We start from the raw sequence: 25,174 nt of genomic DNA, 5'->3' as shown, positions 1-25,174 counted from the left end.
GGCAGGCACAAGAACGGGGTTTGCGTGCTGGCCTTTTCGGGTGGGTTTTTTAAGGAACAAGACCGTGGGCCTCGCTCTTCTCTCCCCCTCGTTCCACCACAGGGCTGGCAGTGAAGCCCCTTTTCACGACAAGGGTTAAATCAACCCCCTCCAGGCGCTGCGGGGCCGCTCCCCCCCGGGCAGAGGGGGCCGCTCCCCGCCGCCCCCCCGGCATTCCTCCCGCCCGAGCGGCTTCATTCGCCTGCCTCTAACACCGAGCCTGCTTATTTGGCAGTTTCTCAAGTTACTCCCCTCAGGCAGCTTGAGCCAGTAAAACTAGATCCTTTCATCTCGGCGGAGCTTACTGACAACCAGCCGTCTGGTTTCCTAGGAAACAAAATCTTGGCTAGAAATAGTGAATCATTTCCAGGTCACTTTCAACATGGAGAGTGGAGCAGGGAAGCATTGGACTGAGGAGGAGGTTAAAGCCTTGTTAAGCGTCTGGTCAGAAAAAAATATCAGAAAGCAACTCCACGGCACCCTGAGGAATAAAGGAATATTTATCTACATTGCTAAAAGGTTGCAGGAGTTAGGAGTTTGCAGGGATTGGAAACAGTGCCGTGCAAAGTATAAAAATCTGAAGTATGAATACAGAACGGTTAAATATGCCCACAACTCTGGGGATGTCACTAAAACCATGAAGTTTTTCCATGATCTGGATGCCATATTGCGATATGAACCTGTCACACAATTAGCAGCAGAAGAAAACGGCAGGTGTTCTGCGACTGAGACGCAGCTGAACACAAGCCCCACAACAGAGAGCACGCAAGGTAAAAAACTGTTTTTGCTTCTATTTTTCTCTCCTTGCTTAAAAACCAAAGGGAACAAAACCAAAGCCTGAGTTTGCTAGAGCCAAAGCGGAGGCTGCGCAGCCCCGACAGCGCTGTTAGAACTGACTTGATGCACTCCTCGCGCAGGGGAATAAAATGTTAGCACCCACCAGTGTCGAAGTCTGTAAATACAGCATAATTCTAGCAAAATTATACTAACTGCTTGTCTTGCAGCCTCGGTGAGTACTTGCTGGTGTCAAGGCTCCTGCACTGGGTTGAAATGTTGAATTAAGAAAAGCTTTTTCCTTTCCCTTTGACGTTCGTTTGCAGTACTTTGGAAGAAGGTTTTGTAGAGCTCCAGTTCAGACGTAAACTTAAAGAAAGATGAAAGCAAAGGTTGACACTGTCATGATTTTTAAAAAATCATTATTTGCGATACAAGTGAAATTTAGGATTTTTATCCTTATTTCTCTGTAACTGAAAATTTAGGTATGATGACTAAAGGTATATTATTTTGTAAGCAGTTCAACTTAAATATTTGAGAAACAGAGGGATGTTCTAATAACTTCTCACTAAAAATTGTAGTGAGGAAAGTAAAAATCATCGTGTTTATCAGACTATTTTGAGGCAAACCAAATGAACAGAACTGCTTTTATTCTGAAGAGGTTTTTACCAAATTATTTGCATCTCTTGTTTTATTCAACCCTCTCTACATATGCATTTAAGCTGTGCTTAACATTTCATTAGGGTCAATCTGCTATTTGACATCATTCAAATCTCCTTGTCACATCCTAAATGTCACTGAAACATAAGCCCCAATAATAGTTATAGGTACCAAAATAAGACAGCTAAAAAGAGAAATGCAAAGCTTAGCCGTTTGTTCCCACAGTATGTGGCATTTTACATTAATTAAGATTGTGAATCTTTTTTAAGAAGACCAAAACCTCAACATTAGTATCAGGGGAGATTGCCAAAGGCACAGAACGGAGCTGGACGTCTAGCCTGCCTTTGTACCCTTCCATGTCTCCCTGTACAATGCTGTTTTACAGGTCTGAGGAAAAGAAATTGCCATTTTTCTTGTCATTGTTTACCTTAACAAAAAGCTTGACCTTAATTTGTCACCACTAGCAGAAAGCCTCTAATCTGTCAAAGTCACTTTAAATTAAAATGGCAATTTTAGAATATTTTAACATGTGCTCTCTGCACTGTGTATTGCAATCCATTTCTATTTTTCAACTTGTAGAACTGAGGCTAATACAAGCTGCTACACTTCTGAGGACTACAGGAAACTAAGATAGTGTCCTTCATCGGAGGATCTGCCCTTAGATTACCGTCTGTGTTTTGATGTAGTTTGCACCAGCTGTTAATCCCAATTCTCATCTGCCTTAGACCTCTAGCAAATTTAAATCAGAAAAGGTTAATTTCAGTTGTGAATCCCAAACTGGAATATATTTAAAAAAAATTTACCCCTGGGTGAGACACACCTCATTTTGAAGCATTACGGCAGTCTGGTTTTAAAGGTGATAGAATTAAATGTCTCTCTTAAATGCACAAGCATTTCTGTTACTCTCTTAAAGAAAAAAAAACCAAACAAGTTTTATGGATGAACAGAAATTAAATGCAACTGTAATAATGCAACACTAATGCTAAGGATTTAAATGCAAAGAGTCCCACAACAACCATAATCCAGCCACAAAGAAAACACACTGAGATAGAGATGTGTCCTGCAGCTACGCAGAATGCATACATCCATAGCAGGGGGCAGAGAGAACAGCTGCGAGAACGCCAACTTTCTGCATTTAAGAATACAAGTCAAGCAAGTAACGCCATACTGGAGGCCCAGTCCTTATCCGACTGCAGCCAGAGTTGCAGTGTCTGCTCAGGGGCGGCTGCCCAGCTCGGTATTTGAAGGGCACTTGCAAGGCTGAAATGGCATCTGCAGCTCCGCAGCTGATGCTCACAAGTTCTTTTGTGGGGGCAGATCTGACGCTGTCGCTCCCACGGACGGAAAAGCGATTCCCCGCGCGGGCGAAGGCAGCCCGCTGCCCCGGCAGGGAAGCCGGCCGGTCGCCCTGGCCCGCGGGAGGAAGGGGACTGCTTTAACGGGGGTATCGCCCTCCGTAAGGGCTGAAGTACAGCTGCGTCCCTGCAGGCCCTCTCCTGGGCTTCTCCCTCTCAACCACAGAGCGTTACAGGAGAGGAGGGGAAAATGGTCCCTCCGCTCTTTGAAAAGATGCCGAAAAGCCTCATTTTGACAGAGCTAGAGGACCCAAGGATGTCCAGGCTTGTGACTTGGGTAGCATGAACAAAATGCTATCAGCAAACTCAAACCTGTCCCAACTAACACTCTCCACCCTGCACGCCTTGCTTTATTCTAAGAACCTAGCAGCTATACTAATTTATTTTGTTCAAAAAGCATGACGAGGGACAGGGCATGCTCCCAAAGAAATTACTGTATTTTTACCGTTCTACTTAGCCTCAGTCTAAATATTCATATCCATCCTTAATGTAAAGCTACAAAGCATGTCTTTGTGTTTGATTTGCTTGATTATCTCCGCTACTGGGAGATTGCTGGGGAGGGAGAGGAAAGGGAAGGAAGGAAAAAAGAGACTACTTTTATGGCACTGAATGGTATTTCTGTAGTGTTCCCCTGAGTTTTCTCTTCATATCTTGTAAAATCAGGTTTCTTCTGAAAGTGTAATTGAAGAAATTAATACTGAAAATCACAATCAGACCTAAGAGGGAGGTGTCTGGGGACAAACTTGGTGCCCACACATACACCAGTTCCCAGCTCGTTCATGGAAAGATGACACTTTTTGCCTAAGCACATACACCAGTGCAAGCCAGAGATGTTCATGTTGTCCCAAAATACATGTTTTCAGAGGCAAACACAGGGCTGTAGCTGAAATAATCATTAAAAAAGATACAACTCAACATGTTCACTTCTCTTAAAATTTAGTTTGTGTATTATCCCAGTAATCAACAACCAAGAAAACCCATGTAGAGTGATGGTGCACTATGAAAAATGGTATCAGTCATTAGAGTTCAAATGAAGGACCTTTGAATTTTATTAACCAGTTATGATTTTTTCAAGTTAAATCAGGTATTGATAAATTGAGTACATGTTTTACAAAAGTAAAGCTCACCTAGTAATTCATGTTAAGTTACTTATGCTCTTTTATATTTCTCTTTTTAAGTATTAACGCACCGGCCACTTTACTTGCCTTTCACTCTGCCACAGCAAATACAGAAAAATTGTCAAGTCTGAGCAGAAGTGCATCAGCCATGACAATATTATCATATGTACAAAACTCAGACAGCTACTAGAAATGCAAAAAGGTCCTTCAGAAATGCCGACTTGAAAATGCTGCTCATACATCGTTTTCCATGTCTGGACTTTAAGATTAAACATGTCATTGACAAGTATTTTAGATACATAATTTTTTTTTAATAAATGTACAACACTCTTACTAACTTTTTTGCTCATCAGACGCTTCTTTCCCCCCATCAAGTATTCTAACATCTTTTTGTGTTAGCTGTTCTTATTTACTTAAAACAATAAATTGTTTCTTTTTAATATTACAATGTAATTACACTTGCTCATCCTGGTACCCACGGCACACTCAGCAGCCTTCTGAGAGAGAATTTGTTGCCCCTTTCCGTAGTTTGCTTTGCAGCTCTTAAGCAGGTAAAACGCCCATGCTGGCGCTGGAGGCATGAGCGCACCTTTCCTCCGTCAGCCCGGCCGCGGGGCTAGCAGCTCCTGCCAGGGGCGCGAGGCAGACAGCTGGGAGCAGCCAGAGATCAGGCCGCTGCATCTCTGAGTCACTCTGAGCCTTGCTGAAAGTCAGGAGGATTTAGGATGATGTTTTCAGATGAATCCAAAAGCAGTTTTCAGTTTCACCTACGTCAGGGATACCGGGTCGCGTCCTAACCGCGCCCGGTTGCTGTTCCTTGTGACGACCTGCTGCAGTACCTCTGAACAGGTAGCTGTGATCCGGGTGACCTGCCTGGCTGGAGCTGACAGTAGCTCCCTCCCCATACAGGGAATCAACATTTCACACCTCCTGTCAACACGGTACGTTGAATACAGCATATTACCAGAGAGCAACTTAAAAGTCTGTCCTCTGTGAAAATTAAGCTGATTCAGAACCTGACTTAACATGTGCTGCTTTCCAAACTTACATGGCAATTGCTATAATACTGCTTTTTAAACAAATGTAGGAATGCTACACTGTGAAAAGCTAGACTGAATCCTGCCAGCTACAAATAACGTCTGCTCTCTAATCACAGTATTTTCCCGCCTTCCCTGTGCCATTAATGAAGTCCATAGATTTCCAGGACTCTTTGCAGAACACTCGTTATTTTCTTCATACTCTTCTCTAAATACTCTTCTTGGAATTTCTTTTTTTGTTATATAAATGGATTTGTGGTTATTTGAATCCATGTGCGAAGTCCATTTTTATTTCTATGTCTCTTACTTTCATTATCTACTTTCAAACTATACTTTTAATGTGCTGTCCACCCCAAATACTGAGCGACAGAAAAGCATACAAGTCACTAGAATCATGCCGGTTTCTACAAGAATTTTAAAATACATTTCAAACAGGCTTCATATACAAGATATAAAATAATTTAATTTGCCTCCTATAACTTGTGTCCCCTTATGGGGACAGGCCAAATGAATTTTAGATTTAATTTAAATACAAATTAAGTGTGGAGATTTACAAAGTTAATAATCTTCTCATTGTGTATGGACATTTTCACTTAAACTAATTTAAGCTGATTTAGTCCATACCTATTTTTCATCTAAAAACTTTTTCCTTCCCAGGTGAAATATCAGTTTCTTTAGAAGATGATGAGGATGCTCCAGGAGATCCACTACTTTTTATGTCACATGTCAGACCAGTTCAACTAGGTATAGTATGATGGCGCACAGAGATCAAAAACTAAAAAGCAGCATGGCTGTCAGAGCACCTTCTGATAGCTTGAGTACGCCGTCATTCTGTTTCTGATCACCACAGCTTTAAAATAGCTGCACTTTTGCACCGCCTCCTTCCCAGTTTTAGCACTCACCAGTCTCATGCATCACTAGATACTCACCACTATATATGACGTAACTCCTGCATGACCGCCATTCACATTCAAAACACATCCCATGCTATAGCTTAATCATATTAACCACATTCATTTTGTTAAATGCTAGTGGAAAGTATGCCAAATGGTAGCGTGTGATACCCATGTCAACTTGTGGATTTTCTCCAACTCAAGTAATTTCTGCTTAAAGCAGCATGAGCCCGGAGAGAGGCAGAGGTTAGACCTGTCCCACTGAGCAATCCAGATTTGCAGTGGTCTTCAAAGCAGCTCTATCCTCTCTCCAAGCAAGGGGTAGTCAGCAATGCTTCAGTCCAACCAACCATACAACAACTCATCTGGAAACCATCCTACTATAGTAGTTTTGCTCAGGAAAGTTATTACAGACCAAAGGCACAAATCTGGCAAGCCAGGGGGAGGGAGAAGATCCTAGGTGTGAGCCTCTTCAAGGGGCTGCTAAAGGGAAGGGAGAAACCTGAACACATTTTAGGCAGAATTAGGCAACTGATGAGCTGATTCCTTGCCTGGATGAACAGCAGCACTGTCCTGAATTTCCTACGTGCTCTTTCCATTTTTTACATACCATCTATGCCCTAGCATACGTTCCAGTCCAGTTACAACAACTTTCACTACAGAATCTCCAAGGTGCTGTATTCAGGGGAAAACAAGACCCCGGCTAAACCTACGGCTTTTACGTTACACACTACACCCCTCTTGCCTGGCATAACAAGAAATTAAGGAAGAGACAAGAATCTCACATGGTATTATATGCACATATATATAAACAAAACTTTTCTTGCAGTAAGTATCTGAATCAAATTTACCAGGAATATGTCTGTGTTAGTGCTCTCACAACACACTGCCAAGCAGATTCATTTGGCCTGCTAAAAAATCTTCAATTCTGAGAAAGCTGCTTCTACAAAGCCAGCAAAATAAATTCAATTGCATGGGTTCTCAAGTAGGTACCGATACTAAAATGTCTTCCCTCGTGCCTCTCTTAGTCTTTAGATTTCAGGCACTATTTCAGACACCACTGAAAGAAATATGATGAGCCCTTTGTATCTATATTACTTAATATTTTGGTTTCTTTTAAGCAGATTTGGGGAAGCTTAGAAAAAAAAATCAAATATGGCATAATAAACATCTTTCAGATCGAAAAATAGTGTATATCCTGTCTTAACAATTTTTTTAAAACAAATTAGAGCTAAAATACATTTGAGACCTAAGCAAAATTTTCACAGTGACCATAACAACTTTGTTTCAAAGCGGTGCTTGTGGGTAAGACATTTTGAATCACAATGTTTTTTAAAGGGAATGAGGAACAAAGCAAGCCACCATTTTCCACTCTGCATACAGCAGAATGAATGAACAATGCACCGAGTCACTAGAACTCATTTGAACTAATATCCACAACCAAAAGTGAGCTCTACATACTGGTCTACACAGAACTAAAAAACCTTACCCCTCCCAGATTGCCCCTATGGCTCTGACTGGGAAGTGCAGGGAGCACCTTCCGCATGCTTCTTCCTCTTTTTTTCTCGTGTGCCTTTTCTCTCTGGTCTCTGTGGCACTCTCTGGTAGTGAAGAATGAACCACTCTGGAAATAGAGATAGTTGAAATACACCTGGTACCACTGAGCAGAGTCTACCTCAAGCCTATCTGATGTTGGCAGTTGTCAGCTGTGGCGATTCTTATGGTTGCCTTCCACCCGCAAACAGGCATTTTCTTTCACTCCCTCAGGAAGAACTGAAGAAAGCATAATTGATATGTCACCTGAAAACTACCCTCCTCAACAATGTATCAGTGAGCTGGCAGCTGCAGAGGTCCGATTAACACAGGACTAGCAGGGAAAAAGTTGGTATCTGTTAGTACAGCCTTTTCACAACTAAAATGAATTACGGAGACTAGCAAAGAACGCCTCTATCTAGGACAAATTTGTCCCCAGACAGGTTATTATACACAAACATGCTCTGCTGAAGCTGTACATGCAAGCAAAGGTCAGATATTTTTGCCATCACACAAAGCTCAGTGACTATAAAGTATACAACTCCTGTAACCTGGCTTGCCCTTTTAGAATAAGACACTTGCAAAGGCATTTATCACTTCAGTATGATTGCAAAAAACTGTGTCAGTTACTGCACACTTTCATATTTGCTCTCTTTGATAAAGCACTAGAATTGTGGGGTTTTTTTTTAAAAATAGTTATTTTTGCAAAGATTTAGAAAATGCATGAGAAACCACTTTCCAAACTAATTTGATAATCAAAATGAAGTCTTAAAGGAAATTCATAATTAGAAACAAGGAAACCTTAAAAAACTGCAAGAGATCATATTTCAGTGTTTTAAGTAATTGCATGTCATCTTTTACCTCCTAATATTAAAAGCAAAGTTGAAGACTGGAGAAAATAAAAAAAATTAGTTCTGCAGAGTAAGATAACTCAGACTTTTTTACTAAAAAAACCCAAATATTTTTGATTATTCAAATATTAATGTTTATATTGACCTGCACTGAGAAAGGGGCAGGTTCTGTACCATGAGAACCGGGTTCATTGTCACACAAATATTCTTGTGTGACTCAAGGCAAAAATCTCCATTCCTCAGCTCCCCACAAAAGGGGGGCTTTGTTAAAGAGTTAAGGATTGGATTCTTCAGATCCTTACCCAATTTAAAGCTTTCCAAGTGTGTAAAACCAAAAGTATGGCATGAATGCAGAAAGTTCAGTCTTTATGCTAGTGTCAGTGACTGAGGGCCCAATTTATTATTGTGCTAACGCAGCACTTTGTATCTTCCAAACAGCACTCTTGTCCTCTCTAATGTCTGAAAGACAAAACAGCTCATTGGTTATTCTCAAAGGTGTTACAAGTAAAAGTTCAGTGTATTAGGGCACAGAAGAAAAAAATGTTCCTCTTAGATTAATTAAATGTACATGCCCTATCTTAATATCTGTTTTCAAGAGAAGGCCAAACCAATGTCAGAATTAACAAAAATGCTGACACATTAAATAACCAATAGCTTGATTTTAATGTCACCTCTTCTCCATCTTTCTCTGGAGAGACAAGTCATGAGGAAACGGCATACTTCATTCTCATTCTCTCTGTCCCTTCCCCACCCCAACCACCCAATGCAGGTAACCCGTATCTGTATCTCTCCCCTACCCGACACGATGCAGGTAATCCAACGTCAGCAATAGAAGCTTCCAAAACACCGGCTTTTATTCCAACAGTAGCAAATGAAGGAGGAAAACACTGGACTGTTAATGAAGTCAGAGCTTTGATACGCATATGGTCAGACAAAAATATCCTGCAACAGCTGGAGGGGACAGTGAGAAACAAAAGAATATTTGAACAGGTTGCTGCTAGACTTCAAAAGTTCGGAATTGACAGGGACTGGAAGCAGTGCAGGACAAAATATAAAAATCTGAAACATGAATACAAGAGTGTAAAAAGTGCCCAAGACTCAGGGAGTACAAGTAAAAGTATGAAATTTTTTAATGAACTGGATGCTATTCTGGGGCACAGCACCATGGAACAAGCAAGTAAATCAGATAATGATGAAAGTGAGAGGCCTCCAGAATGGACAGAAGCAAAATCAGAAAAGGACTCTGTAGGTAAGTACTTCAGCTACCCATGTATCATTTAAAGTTTTTAGTTTTCCAGTACTAGAGAGACCTTAAAAGAACAAAAAAAGCAACCAGCTAGATTAACTGATTTGCTGGGGGGCAGGGGGAACACTGAATGGAAATTTACTGGTGTCCAGTTGTTCACTTTACGTTATAAGGTAATCTTTCAGATAGTCTTTTTTTTAATAGAATTGAGAAACAAAAAGAGGGAAAAAAGATTAAGACATAGGATGAGATAAAGTGATGCAGCAAGACCATTCCAGTCAAAATCATGGCAGAAGAGACTGTTCCCAGCTTAGATTAAAAAATGGATGAGAGAGATGGTCGGACTGTGCTACTGGAAAATGAAGACATTGAGCAAAAGAAGTCTGTAGTTATAGACATTGGTTAAAAACTTAACAATTAAACTGTCTTTCTCTTATGTCCCCAGTGGTGGGGGACCATACTGGCCTTTGGTTTTACTGGCCTTTGGAGCAAGACTCCCAAACTAGTGAGACGACTCCTGTGGAAATAGCAAAAGGAATAGCACCAAGAATGCTGGCAGAGCTTGCCTTTATTTTTGTGTGGTTATTGGCAGATAACTTGGTAATGGATGGATTAATGCAGAATTAGAGTAGACTGATGAACCTACAATATCCAGGAGTTAAAACATGTTTTATTGGTATGTACAACCAGAAACAGGCCTGTTGTTTAAGAGGAGAATTAAACTCTATTACACAGTAAGAATCTTACACGGGGGACAATATTATGGTGGCCAAATATAAGACTAGAAGTTAGCACAATAATGGAAGAAGTCAAGAAAAATACAACACAAAGTCTCTGGCTGAAAACTACGAGGGCATTTTGGGGAAAGATTCGCTCTTCAGTTGCTGTTTCTGGGCTCTTTGCTAATGCATCTACTACTGCCTGCTGGCATAAAGAGCATCCTAGGTTGGGCAGATCTTTTGATTTGACACAGCACAGCTGTTCTTATGTAGTACACAAATGCAGTGCCCTAATTAACATAGCATTGTTTATGCAGAAATGCCTGGAGACACAGGTGAAGAGGACTCTGTTAGTAATATGTCAGAAGACCTACGGGTTGCAGATATAAAGAAAGTTTCTGACTCAGGTAAACTGAAAAGTCTTCTATTTTATATAAATCCCTAAATTTAGTAAGTTAAGGTGATTTCTAAAATAAGCCCACACTGTAATGATGGATAGAAAACGCAAAGGCCTAGAAAACTTTCAAGCAGGAGATAACATCATAGTGATAACCATACTTCCAGTAAATACAGGCACAGGTGCAGATTTACAGTGCTCTGTTAAATTTGATAAAAACAATCCAGTAAGTAAACTTTCCAAAGATTCATGACCCAAGATGTAAAGAAGAAGAAACTATTGGTCTAATCAAGTTGAGTGCAGTGTATTACTGCATTTACTTTTACTTAAAATATGTCTTCCCAAGGATTAGAATTGTTTAGTCTCCTGTGCATAAACTAATATGGCATTCTTCTTTTCCACAATATAATGTGTAAATGCTCATGTCACTACTAGCACCGAATATGAAGGTCCTACACTCTTTACAAAGAAACGTGGTTTACATCTGAAAGCATAACTTTCAGAGGAAGTGGGAATTTAACATTCAGCTAGAGACACATGGAAGTCTCAAAGGCTAATGGGCTTGACTGTCCACAACAGAGGACCTCATGATCTCTTTCAGTAGCATGAGGCAGAATATGGTCTAAATTAGGTGTTAAGGAGTAGTCTTACATAATTTAAAATGGTCTAACGTGAACTCGAAAGATTTTAATGTCAAATTAAAAATTTTCTGACAGATGATGTTACTGTAAATACTACTCCAGAGAATCTGGCAGCTCTGCATATAATGAAAGAAACAGCTATGACAAGTAAGTAAAGCCATGGTTGGTCACGAGAGGTAATTTGAGGTATACTGGACAGTAGTATTCTTATTTTATCATTCAAGAGCAATTACATTTATTAATTTAAATTTACTAACAAAGAAATACATAACTGGCCTTTTACCAGATTGCCATAGGCACTTCAGGCATTCATTAGGGAAAAAGAGATTGTCATGAAAAGTGTACTGCCTATAGGACCTCATTTTGAGAGAAACAAAGTACGTAAGAAATCATAAATAGTACTTTGTGGGATCCAATTAAAAGTACTTGTAACATGCGTCAAATTCCATCTCTCCCCATCAACAAGTAAAATTACTACATATTCACGAACAGTAGTAAGACACTGTAATAATACATAGATTCAGCAGTGCCACTGAGCTGTCATCTGACATAGTTTTCAACTGCCTGCAGCTACGTAATATTGTAACTTTTTGGATTGCAATCTTCCAAACAAGTTATTTAAGATAAAGTTAACTGAATACTTCTAGTGAAGTTCTGAGTACTGATTTTTGACTCTTTAACATTCCTTTAGGATCAGTGTAGATGTTAGACATCTATCGCTTACCTTGGTTACCACTACCTTGTCAAATATATGTATTTTAACTGCATATTTTGTTTGTTTCTGGGTAATTGTAATTGCAGTCTGATTTTGTGGGGAAAGATTAAAATAGCAAGTGTTTCAGAAGTGTCTCTGGCTCAGCGTATCCACTCTAAAGACTACTGTTCAAACTTCTGTGGGGAAGAAAAGGCAAAAACCACAGCACTCTATCATGAAGAGATGCAGTTTCAGTTTCCAAAATTCTTTCCCTCACTCCCAAATGAACAACACAGACTCAAATCCTTTTATCACAGATGGTAAAAAACACCTAGACTTTAACGCTATTAATGGTAACATAATTAGGTATTATACAAAGCAGAGAAAAGATGCACGCTTTTTACGTTACAGTATCATGGAGACCCTTTATTTTCTAATTGTGGTACATGCCTTTCCTAGACAGTTCAAATAAATTTAAAGTGTGAAACTGGTAAGTAAAGAGATGATTGTATGTACCTCTGTATTCATAAATTTACTTGCTGATAAATAGTGAAAAAGGCGGTCAGGCAGGGATACCATATTACATTGGTTCTTTGATATCAGTAGATGTCTGACAATTGATAGCCTTTAGCATGTGACTTCTTAAGGACTGCTCCATATTCAACAGAACTTTTGTAGAAAACTGTTTCTCAACAACCATGTAATTATAATTTATATATACATACTCATGTTCCTTTAAAAAATTTGGAAAAAAAAATTTTGACATAAATAAGAATTTAGAGATTATGTTAACCTTGTATCAGGGTATCTTCCTAATTAGTACATGGAGTTAATGTACTCTGCAGTCAGAGTTATACATACACTTGTCTAGATATGTACTAGTAGCCTGGGCCGACATCTGCTTTCTGGCAGCTGCAGCTGTGTAAATGCACAGAGGTGCACAAGCTCCCTCAGAAGTGCATGTCCTTCTCACAGTCTTACATGTGGGTCTGAGTTATTAACCACAGCAACATTGTCGCCACTGCCAGTCTTTATAAACACTCCAATCAGGTTTGCCGTACTCTAGTAAGGAAAAAATTAAGACGGTATTAGTCAAAAGACAAATGGACCAGTTTCAGGAAAATATCTATTTATTTGATGTTTCATGGTATTGTTTTTCTCCTCTGCCCACATGTATTTGCTCAAATGCCCACCTGAGAAGGAAAAGACAGAGATAAATAAGTCCTTACACGTTTTTCTACATACTGTTAACAGTTTACTGAAATTTCTCTCGCAGCTTTGCCCTGGAGTAGCTTTCTCGGCAGACTGGCCAGCAGAGGGTGCAAGAGCATCACAGCAATCACAAACCTTTTTTTTTTTTTTTTTTTTTTGCAAAAGCAGCCTAGGAAAGGCTGGGGTCACTGTAAATTTTTCTCTTTTCTGGTAAAAGATACATATTACATCAATCTGGAAATAAAACCTTATTTAGTAATTTTGACTGATGTTTTCTATTTCATGGGATCACTTTTAAGGACAGTTAATTCCAGAAATCTATTCAAAAGAGCAAATTGCTTCAGTTTGCACAGGTAGTAGTCAGTCAATTTTAACTCCATGTACATGTACGTTCCACACGTGTCAGACTTTGCAGTACAACCGCAGACTGTGTGCAGGTGCTTGATTAAATCTGAAGTGCCAGAGGAGACAACAGTGGAGATGAAAACAAGATTCTAATAAATGCCAGTAGCCTGACGTTCTCAAAAATTATCTACAGCAAGTATCTTGCTTCAAACAAATGACTTTTCTTGTCATTATTTTTTTTAGGATTTTTGGTGCCCTGCGTACTTTACTAATGTCCCTCTCATGACAAATGTGGATTAAGTCATGACATTGCCAAGATACATTCCTAAGCAAGGGCTTTTTAAAAAATGGTTGTTTAAAGTCAAGATCTTAAGTCAGTACACACTCAGGCACTTACGTTGGCTTCTTTTGAACATTTACTGCTGCGTGCTTGGAATTGTAAACTGTACAGACATAAAGTCAAAAGATAATGTTTTAATACGTATGCCTCGGGCTGGTGTGAAGTGGAATGTTTCAGAGAAGTGCAAAAGCAAAAGTTCTTGATTATTCACTGGCTTAGCCCAAGGCATACTCGGGCTGCAGACACAAACTCCTAACTGTGCATCCAGAGCTGTCTGTACGCAGTCCCATAGATCTGCATGACAGAGACAGCAGCAACTTTGCAAGCTGTTGGAGAGTAAACATAGGCCACGGACTGAAAAAATTTCCCCAGCTTTGACATTCCCCACTCCCACTTTATACTGTACAAGACACAGATGAGAGTAAGGATTAGGAGGCAAATTACTAATCTTGCTTCATGAGCCAGAAAACAGGATAAATAGTGGTAGTAACAAGAGTGCCAAAAGAGAACAGAGCTTGTATCAGTCTGAGCAGGTAAAAGGAAAGACTGCGACAGCATTGCTCTGGTGGCCTCGTGAGCAATGCTTCAAACATAACGTAGAGATTAAGCATCTTTGCTGGCAACTGTCTATAGCTTCACCAAACAATGCGGACGGAGCCACTGTGTTTTATCCATGCCAGAGACTGTCGACGGTTTGTTCTGTTTGGCTCAGTCTTGCTCTCCTCATGCCTTCCCCCAAAAAACTCTGAATGGTGGCTTAGAAAAAAAGCTAGGCTCCCTACCCACATTCTCGGCTTGCCAAGGAGAAAAAATAAAAAAGCACATGATGCTGGTCACATCATAAAGAACTTCTAATGCAAACAAGGCCATATTGATTTGGGGGGTAATTTTTAATAAAATGGCTCTAGATTATGCTTTATTGCTCAATATCTAGGGGCAATATTCTTGAATGGACTGAGAACAGGCTGGGGGCCAGAAACTGCTGTCATCGATCTGCAGCGTGGCCTTCACCGTTTAATCTCTGTACAGCAGTGTCCTCACCTGGAAAGGATTGGAGAGAGCACTTGCATCATCCGTCTGTCCATCCGTCAGTCCCAGGGCGGAGGGGTGGAGTTCTCCCTTAAACACCAGAGGGCCAATGGCAGAGGAGCGGAGATCTCCTCCCCATGGAGGGGAGCCCAGGGACACCTCTGTCACCCCCTGTCACAGGCGGGCCGCTGTGTGATGTAAGCCCCTCGCAAGCCACAGCAGGGGGGAGGCTCGCGGGACAGGCATTTAGTACTTTGTCTTTATCAGGCAGGCAGCCTTGCAGGTCAATCATCCAGGCACAGCACCCTGATGCAACGTCAGGACCCTTGCCCCTGCTGGGGCTAATTCAGTGACTCTTGGCATCAGTCGCTTGGGAGTCTTTCAATAATTTCAGTACGTACTGAAGCACCCCTTATGAAAGTCAGTCTCTTGCCTGTTCTGCTGCAGAGGTTCACCAGTTACTACTATCTTACAACCACAATCAGCGAACCGTTCTACAAATTCTAACCCAGGGTTAAATAACTTAAGAGTTTGCACATTTAACCCATAAACTTATATTATGCAGCTGTTACGTGATGTTCTGGATTTATGCACTCTGCTCTTAAGCCCACTACTGCAGAGAAATGGCAGCTTTAATGCATTAAGAGATGAAATCGTTAACAACAGTTATGATTAATGGCATTCTGAAGTTAGTGATGCTCAAGACATAACTCAAGACCTGTTTAGCTAATAAGAACTCTGTAAATTTTTTTTACAGAAATCATTGAAGATGAGGGGGACTTTGCCAACTCCACGCCGGCCACTCTGGAAGCTACACAAATAAAGAAGGAGACGATTGACATAGGTAGGTCAAGACTGCGTCTTGATGGTTATAACAGGACATTCTACTTTACTGGGAACTGCAGATTTCTAAGATTCATATGTTATTCCCGCACATTATACTCATTCTACTTCTAGGTTATGACAAAATCTGGTTTTTGTTTGATTTCATAATGCAAAAATGCATAAATACTTACTTCTTCTTCCCCCAATTAATAACAAGATCTTATTTTCCCAGACAACACACTCCTTATTATGCTAGGTGTGATATGTCTGCATTTGATTGTGACAAATACTGTTCTTTTTCATACACAGTTGCTAGAGGGGATAAACTGGAGAGCTAAATAGCTGTCTCAGAAACACTGAACATTTTATGCCTTGTCTGTCTTTTCAAACTACTTCATGACAGTGCATTTAATTTCAGACTATTCATTATCAAACAACTGCCATAAATATTCTGAATTATTTCACAAGTAAAAGTGAAATCAGAGCCTCAGTAATATGTAGAAGTCATACATTCAATGACAAGTACTCAGGAGAAGATTTGTTTTATTAAAAATGTTAAAATTTAACATTAGAATACAGAAGGGATATCAATCTTCTGGAATAAATGAGCACAAAAAACATGGAAGGTCATGAAAAAAGGCATCAGAGGAAGTAACAATGACATTGAAATCTATTGACCTGACATCCTGGATCAAAATATACTTTACGGTAGTGCTGTTTACACCCAGAAGTTAATGGCAAGAATAAAAAATTCTATTATAATGATTCTGTGAACAACAATTCTTTGCCCTTTTACACTGAAAGTTTCTACCATAGGAATATTTCTATTGTATGCATGAGTACGTCTGTGATCCAGGCAAAAGCTTCCTTCTCGGCAATTACGTTATCTGGAGCTTGGGTGTTGAGACACCCTATCCAACACAGCTTTTACAACTGTTTGCATAGGCTGATCTTGATTATGAAAGACAACTGTACGGAGTATGACACTGAGGACAACAACAGAGCAATGCTGTCACAGCAATGACACACATAAACATGAGTTACATTGTGGATAAAGTAAAGCCGTGTCCCTGAAAGTTTAGAGACATAGCGAGGTCACACTAATGCAAAGAGAAGAGTTCATACAAAATGACACAAAATAAAATGTCATGCAAATCAACTGACTACCTTATACACACAAATTCCTTGTTCCTGTCATGTAATATCCAATTGAGGATCGTAATCATGCAAGTCAGCAGTACACAAGTGCCATTGCCAAAGGCAGAAAGAGATTAGAGAGCCAGTATGGTTGAGAATGAGCCCATAAATGAAAGCCATGGGGGTTCTTGGAAATAATTTAAAAAAAAAAAATCACTCAAGAGCCCAGGAGTAGACCTACTGCTCCATTTTGGCCCAAGGTTGTATTTCCAATAGCTGCAAGTGTTAAAGGAAGATGCAAGAGTTTTTTTAAGAGTTATGGGGTAGCCTATTTATGAAAAAAACACTTCTTTTCTAGTACCCCAAGTAAATCACATACACAGGCTTATGAGAGTATAATTTCTGATTCTAAGAATATATAAAATAATAGATATATTTTATATATTTGTATTTACATAGGTATAAAATTTATTCCTGCATATGGCTTATGAAAACAAGTGTTTGCCAAATCACTTAAGAGAAAGCAAGTTGTAAAGCAAATATGAATTCCAAGTACTACTCTCTGCATATGTTAGCAAGTACCATTATAGAAAGCTCATCAAATGAACCACTGCTTATTTACCAACGATCTCTTATTTCTAAGAGAGTCTAAACCATGCAGTCAGTTTTTCAAAACATATAAGGAATATTTATTTCTACCCTTTACTGGATACTGTGTTGAAGATAATTGGTCTATGACATCTGCCAAAACGATGAGAACTAACCTTTCTTTCCCTCCCAACCCAAAAAGTAATTCCACGCAAAAGTGAACTTTCAGCCTCAGAGAAGTCCAAGCATGAGCAAACGAGCCCGGAGTCAGCAGAGCTGGGTTTTGATGTCCATAGATGATTTCAAGATTTCTGAGGGTTTCTGAATTTTACTTCTGAAGGGAATAGTTTTTATGCTGTGAAAGAGTGCAAAGCTATTATAACCTCAGCTCTGCAGAGGGAAAAAAAACCTGGCATGTAGACATGCAGAAAAATAATATAATGATATTTCTATCCTGTTAGAGATGGAATTTTGAAGAGAACTCAGATGCTGGTAGATTAAAAAATAGTTCTTCTGTCTTCCCTGTTTTGTCATTTAAGCCAGGTATAATAGTTTCGGATAGAGCCATCCCTACATATAGAAAGTGTCATTTAAGCTGAGGCTAAAGATTTCCACAAAAACATTAATGAATTGTTTGTTTTCCAATTTTTCTTCTGCTTATGTTATCTCCATCACAAAAGCTCTATCAGAGACTAGCCTTTCACCCAAAAGTAAATAAACATGGCTTCCCCTAAAGAAAGGCAAAAGTACGCGACCTTCCCCACAGGACCTAACATCCCTCCCTGCCTCCCCTGCCAGAATCAGGGAAAGGCACACATCAAAGCCCAGCTTTGAAACCCACCATGGCAGCTTACCAAAATGGACTCTAAACCACTATTTTTGTGGTAGAAAGGAGTACTGAGTAGAGGAGAACAAGTAGGAATAAGGAGCAAAGGTCTCTCCTCAGTTTCTTTCTGCTGTACCAGGGAAAGTCACAAAGATCAGCGAAAAGCCCCCCACCAGCCGTAGGAAATGCAGCTGATGCAAGATCACACTGCGTGCCTGTCTGCCGACAGGTGCCTGTGCCTCTCGCTCCTCCTTCTTCACAGCCGAGTCACCTGCACAGCTTCCAAACTCGAGAGGACAACAGTCGTCTAGGGCCCGAGTCCCTGCTCGTTGCACGACAGCAGCGGGGGAGCACGCATGAGCCCAAAGGGGAGGCTGCACTCTGGGCCCTGTTAGGCGTGAGCGAATCGCAGGCGCAAGCCCTTAGAGATGGCACCCAAGCCTCACCAACCTGCCCCACCCACCTCACCTAGGAAAAAACTGGAAGGCACACCTGTGCTAATCAGTGTGTGCAAAGGTGTTATGCAAATGGACTTACATGTGAGACACAAGCCACCCATGTATGCCTATGTGTTTAATCAAGTATTTTAAATCTGTGTTGCATCCACAGCTACCTTTTGGGGAATGCAGGGGCAGAAAGAAAGATACGCCAATAAATAATTTGATTTAGGGAGGCATGTGGCAGAAGACTTGTTATAACTAATGGCTTAGACTAATGGGTTATGACATTTTTAATTGAAGGTAGGTGTTACCTGCAGAGAATGATAATAATATTAGCAATTTATTTGTCTTAAGTCCAAGTCTATTTTATTTAAAACTGTGTGTTTCTATAGATGATGATTCTATAAGCACTACCTCAGAAGACAGATCTTGTACACCAGTAGCAAAACGGATGGTTGGGACAGGTGAGTATTAATTTCCATGCATTTATTCTGAAACAAAATTGCATTGTAATTTCAGTACCAAAGCTGGAGCAACCAGATCTCTACTGTAAACACAGCTCTACTTTTCTCCTTCTGACTCCAGTCTAGCTTTATCACTAAACTTAAAAATTAGTTTCATAGCTCTATTCCCTGCCATGAGCAAAATTTGCATTAATACTGTAGTTCAGCTTTGCATTCTATACTTATCTGATGGGTAGCATCTGCCTACTTCTGAATATGTAGGTAAGATTTTTTTCTTCTATTGAATCCCCAGTAGCATTTTCATTTGCATAATATTTTACCTTGCTATTCTAATTTGAAACCATAGTGGAAATCCATTTTCATATCAACGCTGGTATCTTGTTGCTTTAAAGCTTAAAGCCTATTGCTTTCCTGCATGTAGCACTTGGGTACATCTGTCTTTAATTTGACAACAGGAGCAACAAAATTACACTGACAAAATGTGGAATTTTTGATGCCTTGGAGAAGCAAGAGATTTCACTTGCTACATACTTTGCATACTTAAGAGAAATGTAATCATACAGGGATATTAACATTGTACAGTTAAAAGATTTCGTAACAAGACATTATTATAAACATTAATTAATCCTTCGGATTTTTACCTAATCATTAGCTGCAGTTACACTTCAATGTATGTATATTCAACAATACTCAGTTGTTGTTTCATTTATATTTTCAGATAATCACATTCCCTTGGAAGAAGCACAAAATCACTTTAAAGTTATTACAGTTAATGATACTGGAGCAGGAAAACACTGGAGTGATAATGAAGTCAGAGCTCTGATAAACATATGGTCAGATGAAAAGATACAACAAATGCTTGAAGGGGCCACAAGAAATAAAGAAATATTTGAGGAAATTGCCAGAAGGTTAATGAAACGTGGTATAGACAGAGACTGGAAACAATGCCGCACAAAGTACAAGAACCTAAAATATGAATACCGCGCACTGCAGAAGGAAAATGAGCATCTTGGTAATCCCAGGAGAAAAATGAGATTTTACGATGAAGTTGACTGTATCTTAAGAAGACAGCCTCTGGGTCCTTCGAGCTGGGGATGTGAAAGTTCAAGTATCCTATCAGGTACTAAAAACTTCAGTGATGAGATAAAGCACTTAAAATGAAACTTAGACCCGTGCTGTAGGGGTGAAATATGTGGCCAGAACTGGGAGGGAAAGTAAGTGAAGAACCTCTATCTGCATGGTCACGTAGGCAATACTCAGCAAACAGAAATGGTCTTTGGAGGATCTTAGAAGTGAGAATGCTAACAAAAAGCGAAAGCACCTGATGCGTTCAATGTTATTTGAGAATCTTTGTGCTTTTGGAAGCCTAAGTGAGATACAGTGAAATGTTGCTAGAAAACGTGGCAGGTTTCAGAGGTGATCTAACAAGCATGTAAAGTCTTATGGATAGAGAGCTGCAAGCTCATACCATTTAGAACTGCAGAAATCTGTAACAATCAAGCCAAGTACAAGGACTCCAAAAAAGCAAACTTCATTAATTCAATTTACACCACTGTCAAGAAGGAAAAAAATCCAGGGCAGTGATGCTTATTTGAGCACTTGTAATTAATATAATAAATTTTGCTAAAGCAGAATCTGTTTTCTAAATAGAGTTTGCTTCTATTTTAGTATCACAAGACCTCTGATCTAGGAACCACACAACTAACCTTGTGTCTGCTGTAAGGCTTCTCATGACTGGCCAAGCTCCAGCTCTCAGGGGCACCTGCCCCTGCTCCAGGCAGATCAGATGCTCTCGTAGAAGCAACTTAACCACTGCAGCTTAGAGCTCAATGAGTTATGGTAAACCAGAACTAATTCAGATTTTTCTCAGTATGTTAGATAGCAATTTGCAATGTCACAAATGTTAGTTGAGGACTTGAACCATTTCTGCAGCCAAGGGCGGATGGACAGCTTGAGCAGAAATCGCTGGAGCCATCCTTAAGCCAGGTGTCCTCAGTCATGAATCAGAGCCCTAATGCGGTGTCCAAGGGCACCATATAGTAGTGCCATCAGTTGAGGCTGGAATGACATCCACACAGCCACGGGATGACACCACTGTTTCTCACCTGCCTCGTTCTTGTGCTCGATCACATTCTTAAGGCAGACATTTTCTACCAAATCCAGAAACTGAAGATATTACTGCTCATTTCTGCTCTCTGTGAATGGAATTTGTCAACACCAAGAATATTTGAGCCAACCTGGGTGTTTCACATTTTAGCATGCTATAAAAGGACTGTGTAATCTGTGCTGTGAATGCTGATGCAGGAGACAGTAAAACAGTAACCTTTCAGAAAAGAAGCTTTAGTTATTAAGGTGTTTGAGGCATCTGCCAAACAAATGTGTCTCCATGCTGACTTTGTGTGCCAATCCAGCACCTAATTTTTCTATAAGATTCTCATTGCTCCAGGTCACTTGTCCCAATGCATTTGCTTTTGTAGTATAAAGCTTTTTGGTGTGTGACTGACTGTGCTTTGAGAATATATGGAAAATACTTAAATCACCTTCCTTTTCTCTTCTAAGTTTCAGTGGGAGATGTTACAGCAAACACAGGATCCTTGAGTATCAAGAGAAAAACATGGAATGATGGTAAGAGCCCCTGACTTTTTAAAGCATCTATACACTGCTGTTGAATTGGATGCCAGATTCTAGTTTCTAGTCAGTACTCAAACAGTTAAAAAAAGAAATCTTAGAACTTAACACCAAGCTCCAAACCAACATTGTTCTCTCACCCTCAACAAGCTGCAAAAGAAGAGTCCTGATAAAAATGTGGGTCTAAGGAAAACTGCAATTTCTTTATTTCAGTCCTCGTCCCTGGTATAAATGAGGTGAACATCAGGAAATACTTCTTTGATTTAGAAGAATCAAGTGCAAGGAAAAGAAAAAAAGATTTTAAAAAGAAGATGTCTTAATTACCTGTATTGCTTAGAGGAAAATAGGGTCAGTATCAGAGTCCTGGTTGTGGTTTCCTCACATTACACTATGTGTCAGTAAATGAGAGGAAAAATTACATGTTTAGACATACGATGTCTAACATGTAATGTCTAACATGTTGTACAAGAGAAAACAGGTTAAGACAGTTATTCCAAAGAGAAGATATGGTATAGAAACACTGAGAAAAATAAAGGGATGGATAGAAGTATGTGGCATGCCATCTGATATAAGAAAGGTCAGGAGCTTATTTTTCTTCCTGGCAGAATTGTCAGGCCCTAAATAATCAAAAAGGCCAACAATGAGGGATGACAAACTTATGTTTTTAGGAGGCTCACCCCTGTTTTTAATACTAAAATGATGTCTTGTCTACAGACAGATGAACGCAAACAGATCTGAACACCACATTTCTGAATGCAGCCTGCTCAGTACACCATCACAAACTGTACTAACAGGACTAACTATGTGATTAAATATACTTTCATTTATTGCCTGTTAGATAAGTATGTCTTGCAGAAGGCGGTAGCTAGGCAAAGCTGAAAGTTTTGAATATGAGTGATTTTTACAAGGTCTGCTTCGTTCCTACTCGCCATTATACAATGTTACACAACACCAGGCAATGCCTGCCAAAAGAGCGTAACAGAGGGACAGCATTAGGAAAATCTAGCATGCACTAAACTTCAGCGTCAGCAGTTCATTGACTTGTGCACTCTTAACTACATACTTTGCTTTTGTCCACAGAGGTGTCACCTGTTCCACTTAAGAAAAGTGCTTCTGAAAACACCATACTCCACTTCCAAAAACTGTTAACAGAGAGAGTGCACACAGTAACAGAAGGCAAAAAGTTACTGTTAGAAAGGCTTTGTAAGCAGGAAGAAATGCAAGACCTCAACAGAACACAGCTGTATGCTGATCCATCAGCCATACAACAGGTTGGTTTAATGAACTTTCTACGAAATTAGCATGCAAAGAGATGCTCTCAGATAGTAAGAAATTAAGTAGACTTATTTATGAGTGTGGGTCACCCACATGAGCACATGCGTGCTCTCCGTTAATGTGTTCACCTTCAGTCATTTAAACTGAAACCAGGTATGAGTTCCCATCATAGTCCTTAACTATGACCTTTTTGCAGTGACATCAGTTAGTCTAATAAAAGATACAGCCTCTGCCTACATGCCTTGGCTCTCCTCCATGCCACAAGTAACAGGCTTAACTGAAAGAAAGTAACACTTTGACTGATCAAAGAAAACATGTACAGTTAAAATGCCATTCCATCATTTCCAATTACCATCTCTATGATCTTCCTAGCAAGTTAGTCCTCTGCAATTAACCAAACAGTTGAAGCCATAAGAGAACTTCTTTTTGGTTAGGCAAGGCTGGTGGGGAAAACACAACACTTAGTTCCTTTATCAGCATTTACCCTCCTCCTAGCCTTGGTGCCAGCCTGTGCTGGGGTGGGGGACCATCCCCATCTGACCGCTGAAGGTATGGTGCTGTGCAGCAATGAACTGGAGAATTCAATGAGCCAGAAAGAAAGTACACAAAGTTGATGCCCACCTAGAAGGGGCAGGCATGGCTTCTGGTCCCTGTTCTGTACTGGGCAAAGGGGTCTGCCTTGTCCAGTAACCAAATGAAGTACAGGAAACACAGAATCAGTGCAGGGAACAAAGACATGGTAAGTGACAAGGGCCATGCCATAACTAACCATTAGTCTGCAAAATCCTACTAACCACTACTTCATTTTGTGATCGTATAAGTACTCTACAGCCTGTACTGCCTGCAAGGCATGCACTTCCAGGGTTTTCCTTTCAGTGTATTCAAGCAGTACTCATTTCTGGATCTCAGTCACATTTGGGCATAGACCTACAGAGCCCTGCCAAAGCTAGGTCTGGTCTGGGCACACACAAGGGCACAACTCAAGTCAAATAGTCAAGTCCTCACTGCAGCAGCAACAGCTGCCAGGGTTTTTTATACACAGAGGCCTAAATTCCACCCAAGTCCCTCTTCACAAAATCTTACACAAAAATATTAGTGAATATAGTGCTTTGTTTCCTGCTCTATGATTAATTATTTTCTTGTTAATTCTTTTATGAGAGACATTACAAAGGTAAATAATTTCCACCAAGGTAGATTTTATCTGCCATTTGACTAGCATTTTTAAAACAATTCTGAGAAGTCAGAGAAAGATCCCTAGAAAATCATAGGGTTTTTTATCATATTCATTTACACAGCGACACGGACATACAGTTGTTCCAGTATATGCTTTTCTACCACTTTTCACATTTTACATTGGTTTCTCAGTATAAATCTTCTTTGGCTTGTAATACTAGTATCATTGTTGGCTTAAAAATCTTTCTTCTCTGTTTGCAATGAGTTGGTTCAAAGGCACATCCTTGACCTCACATCATATTACTTGCATACCTGTCTTTGGCAGGAGAACAAGAGATCTCTCCCTGCCATCACGGCAGTCAGGTATCCTTCTAAAACATGCTGAGCCAGCTGAAGACCTTGCCATTCCTAGCAGTACTAAAATCACAGGCTATTCCTTCCACAGGTGAACCAGAAAAAGGTGTGATCCAACCCTAATTCACTCTAGTGCATTTAAACATTTTAGTTCAATTTAGATTTAAATTAAGTTTTTAAAATAACTGTACCAAAAATAATATGGATCACTTGCATGTTCTGTTCTACCTGCTTTGTCCCATGAGTGCAAGGCTGAAGTTGCATAAAGCAGCTGAAGCTGATTTCATAACTCATTGCAACAAGAAGATCCCTTTTCTCCACACTACTCTGAGCAATCTGATGCTTGCTGGATCCCCTATAAACCCGTTCAGCTCACTAACCTGACACAGGACTAGCCCAGCTGGGAAAAAAGGCAAATAGTTTTCTGTGTGAGTTGAAGCAGCCCAGCAAGTTCTCAGCTGTGCTAGCCCTAACTTTGAGCAGCTCAAAGGTTGTTTTTGTTGCAGTGTGACTGCCCTCACAGAAGAAAGGCTAACCTGAGGCAGGCAGTTAGCACTGCAAAGACAACAAACTGCACTTAA

The 25,174-nt window shown here is 40.0% G+C and overlaps 2 protein-coding genes across 2 annotated transcripts in view; one reads left to right on the top strand and one right to left on the bottom strand.

The window, feature by feature from the left end:
• PPAT (phosphoribosyl pyrophosphate amidotransferase) overlaps positions 1–25,174 on the bottom strand; it is a 45,832-nt gene that overhangs the window by 14,984 nt on the left and 5,674 nt on the right. The window lies entirely within an intron of this gene.
• LOC104037158 (phosphoribosylaminoimidazole carboxylase and phosphoribosylaminoimidazolesuccinocarboxamide synthase) lies at positions 422–25,174 on the top strand. The gene is made up of 10 exons (XM_075709291.1): positions 422–809; positions 5,641–5,727; positions 9,072–9,509; positions 10,543–10,632; positions 15,641–15,727; positions 19,092–19,163; positions 19,882–20,283; positions 21,723–21,788; positions 22,872–23,062; positions 25,100–25,174. The coding sequence occupies exons 1-10, from the start codon at positions 422–424 to the stop codon at positions 25,172–25,174; spliced, it is 1,896 nt and encodes a 631-aa protein (XP_075565406.1).

The sequence above is a fragment of the Pelecanus crispus genome, chromosome 4 (assembly GCF_030463565.1).
Source record: "Pelecanus crispus isolate bPelCri1 chromosome 4, bPelCri1.pri, whole genome shotgun sequence".
Classification (NCBI taxonomy): Eukaryota; Metazoa; Chordata; class Aves; order Pelecaniformes; family Pelecanidae; genus Pelecanus; species Pelecanus crispus.
The sequence above is the reverse complement of the archived record's forward strand: the minus strand, read 5'-3'. Positions and strand labels throughout refer to the sequence as shown.

What these genes read in the sequence shown, in the direction of transcription:
- LOC104037158 (XM_075709291.1), top strand. Translation starts at nt 422, where the DNA reads ATGGAGAGTGGAGCAGGGAAGCATTGGACTGAGGAGGAGGTTAAAGCC. An exon ending in GAAGGAGACGATTGACATAG is followed by an intron (nt 15,728 to 19,091) that starts GTAGGTCAAGAC and finishes GTGTTTCTATAG; the next exon opens with ATGATGATTCTATAAGCACT. An exon ending in ATCCATCAGCCATACAACAG is followed by an intron (nt 23,063 to 25,099) that starts GTTGGTTTAATG and finishes TTTTTGTTGCAG; the next exon opens with TGTGACTGCCCTCACAGAAG.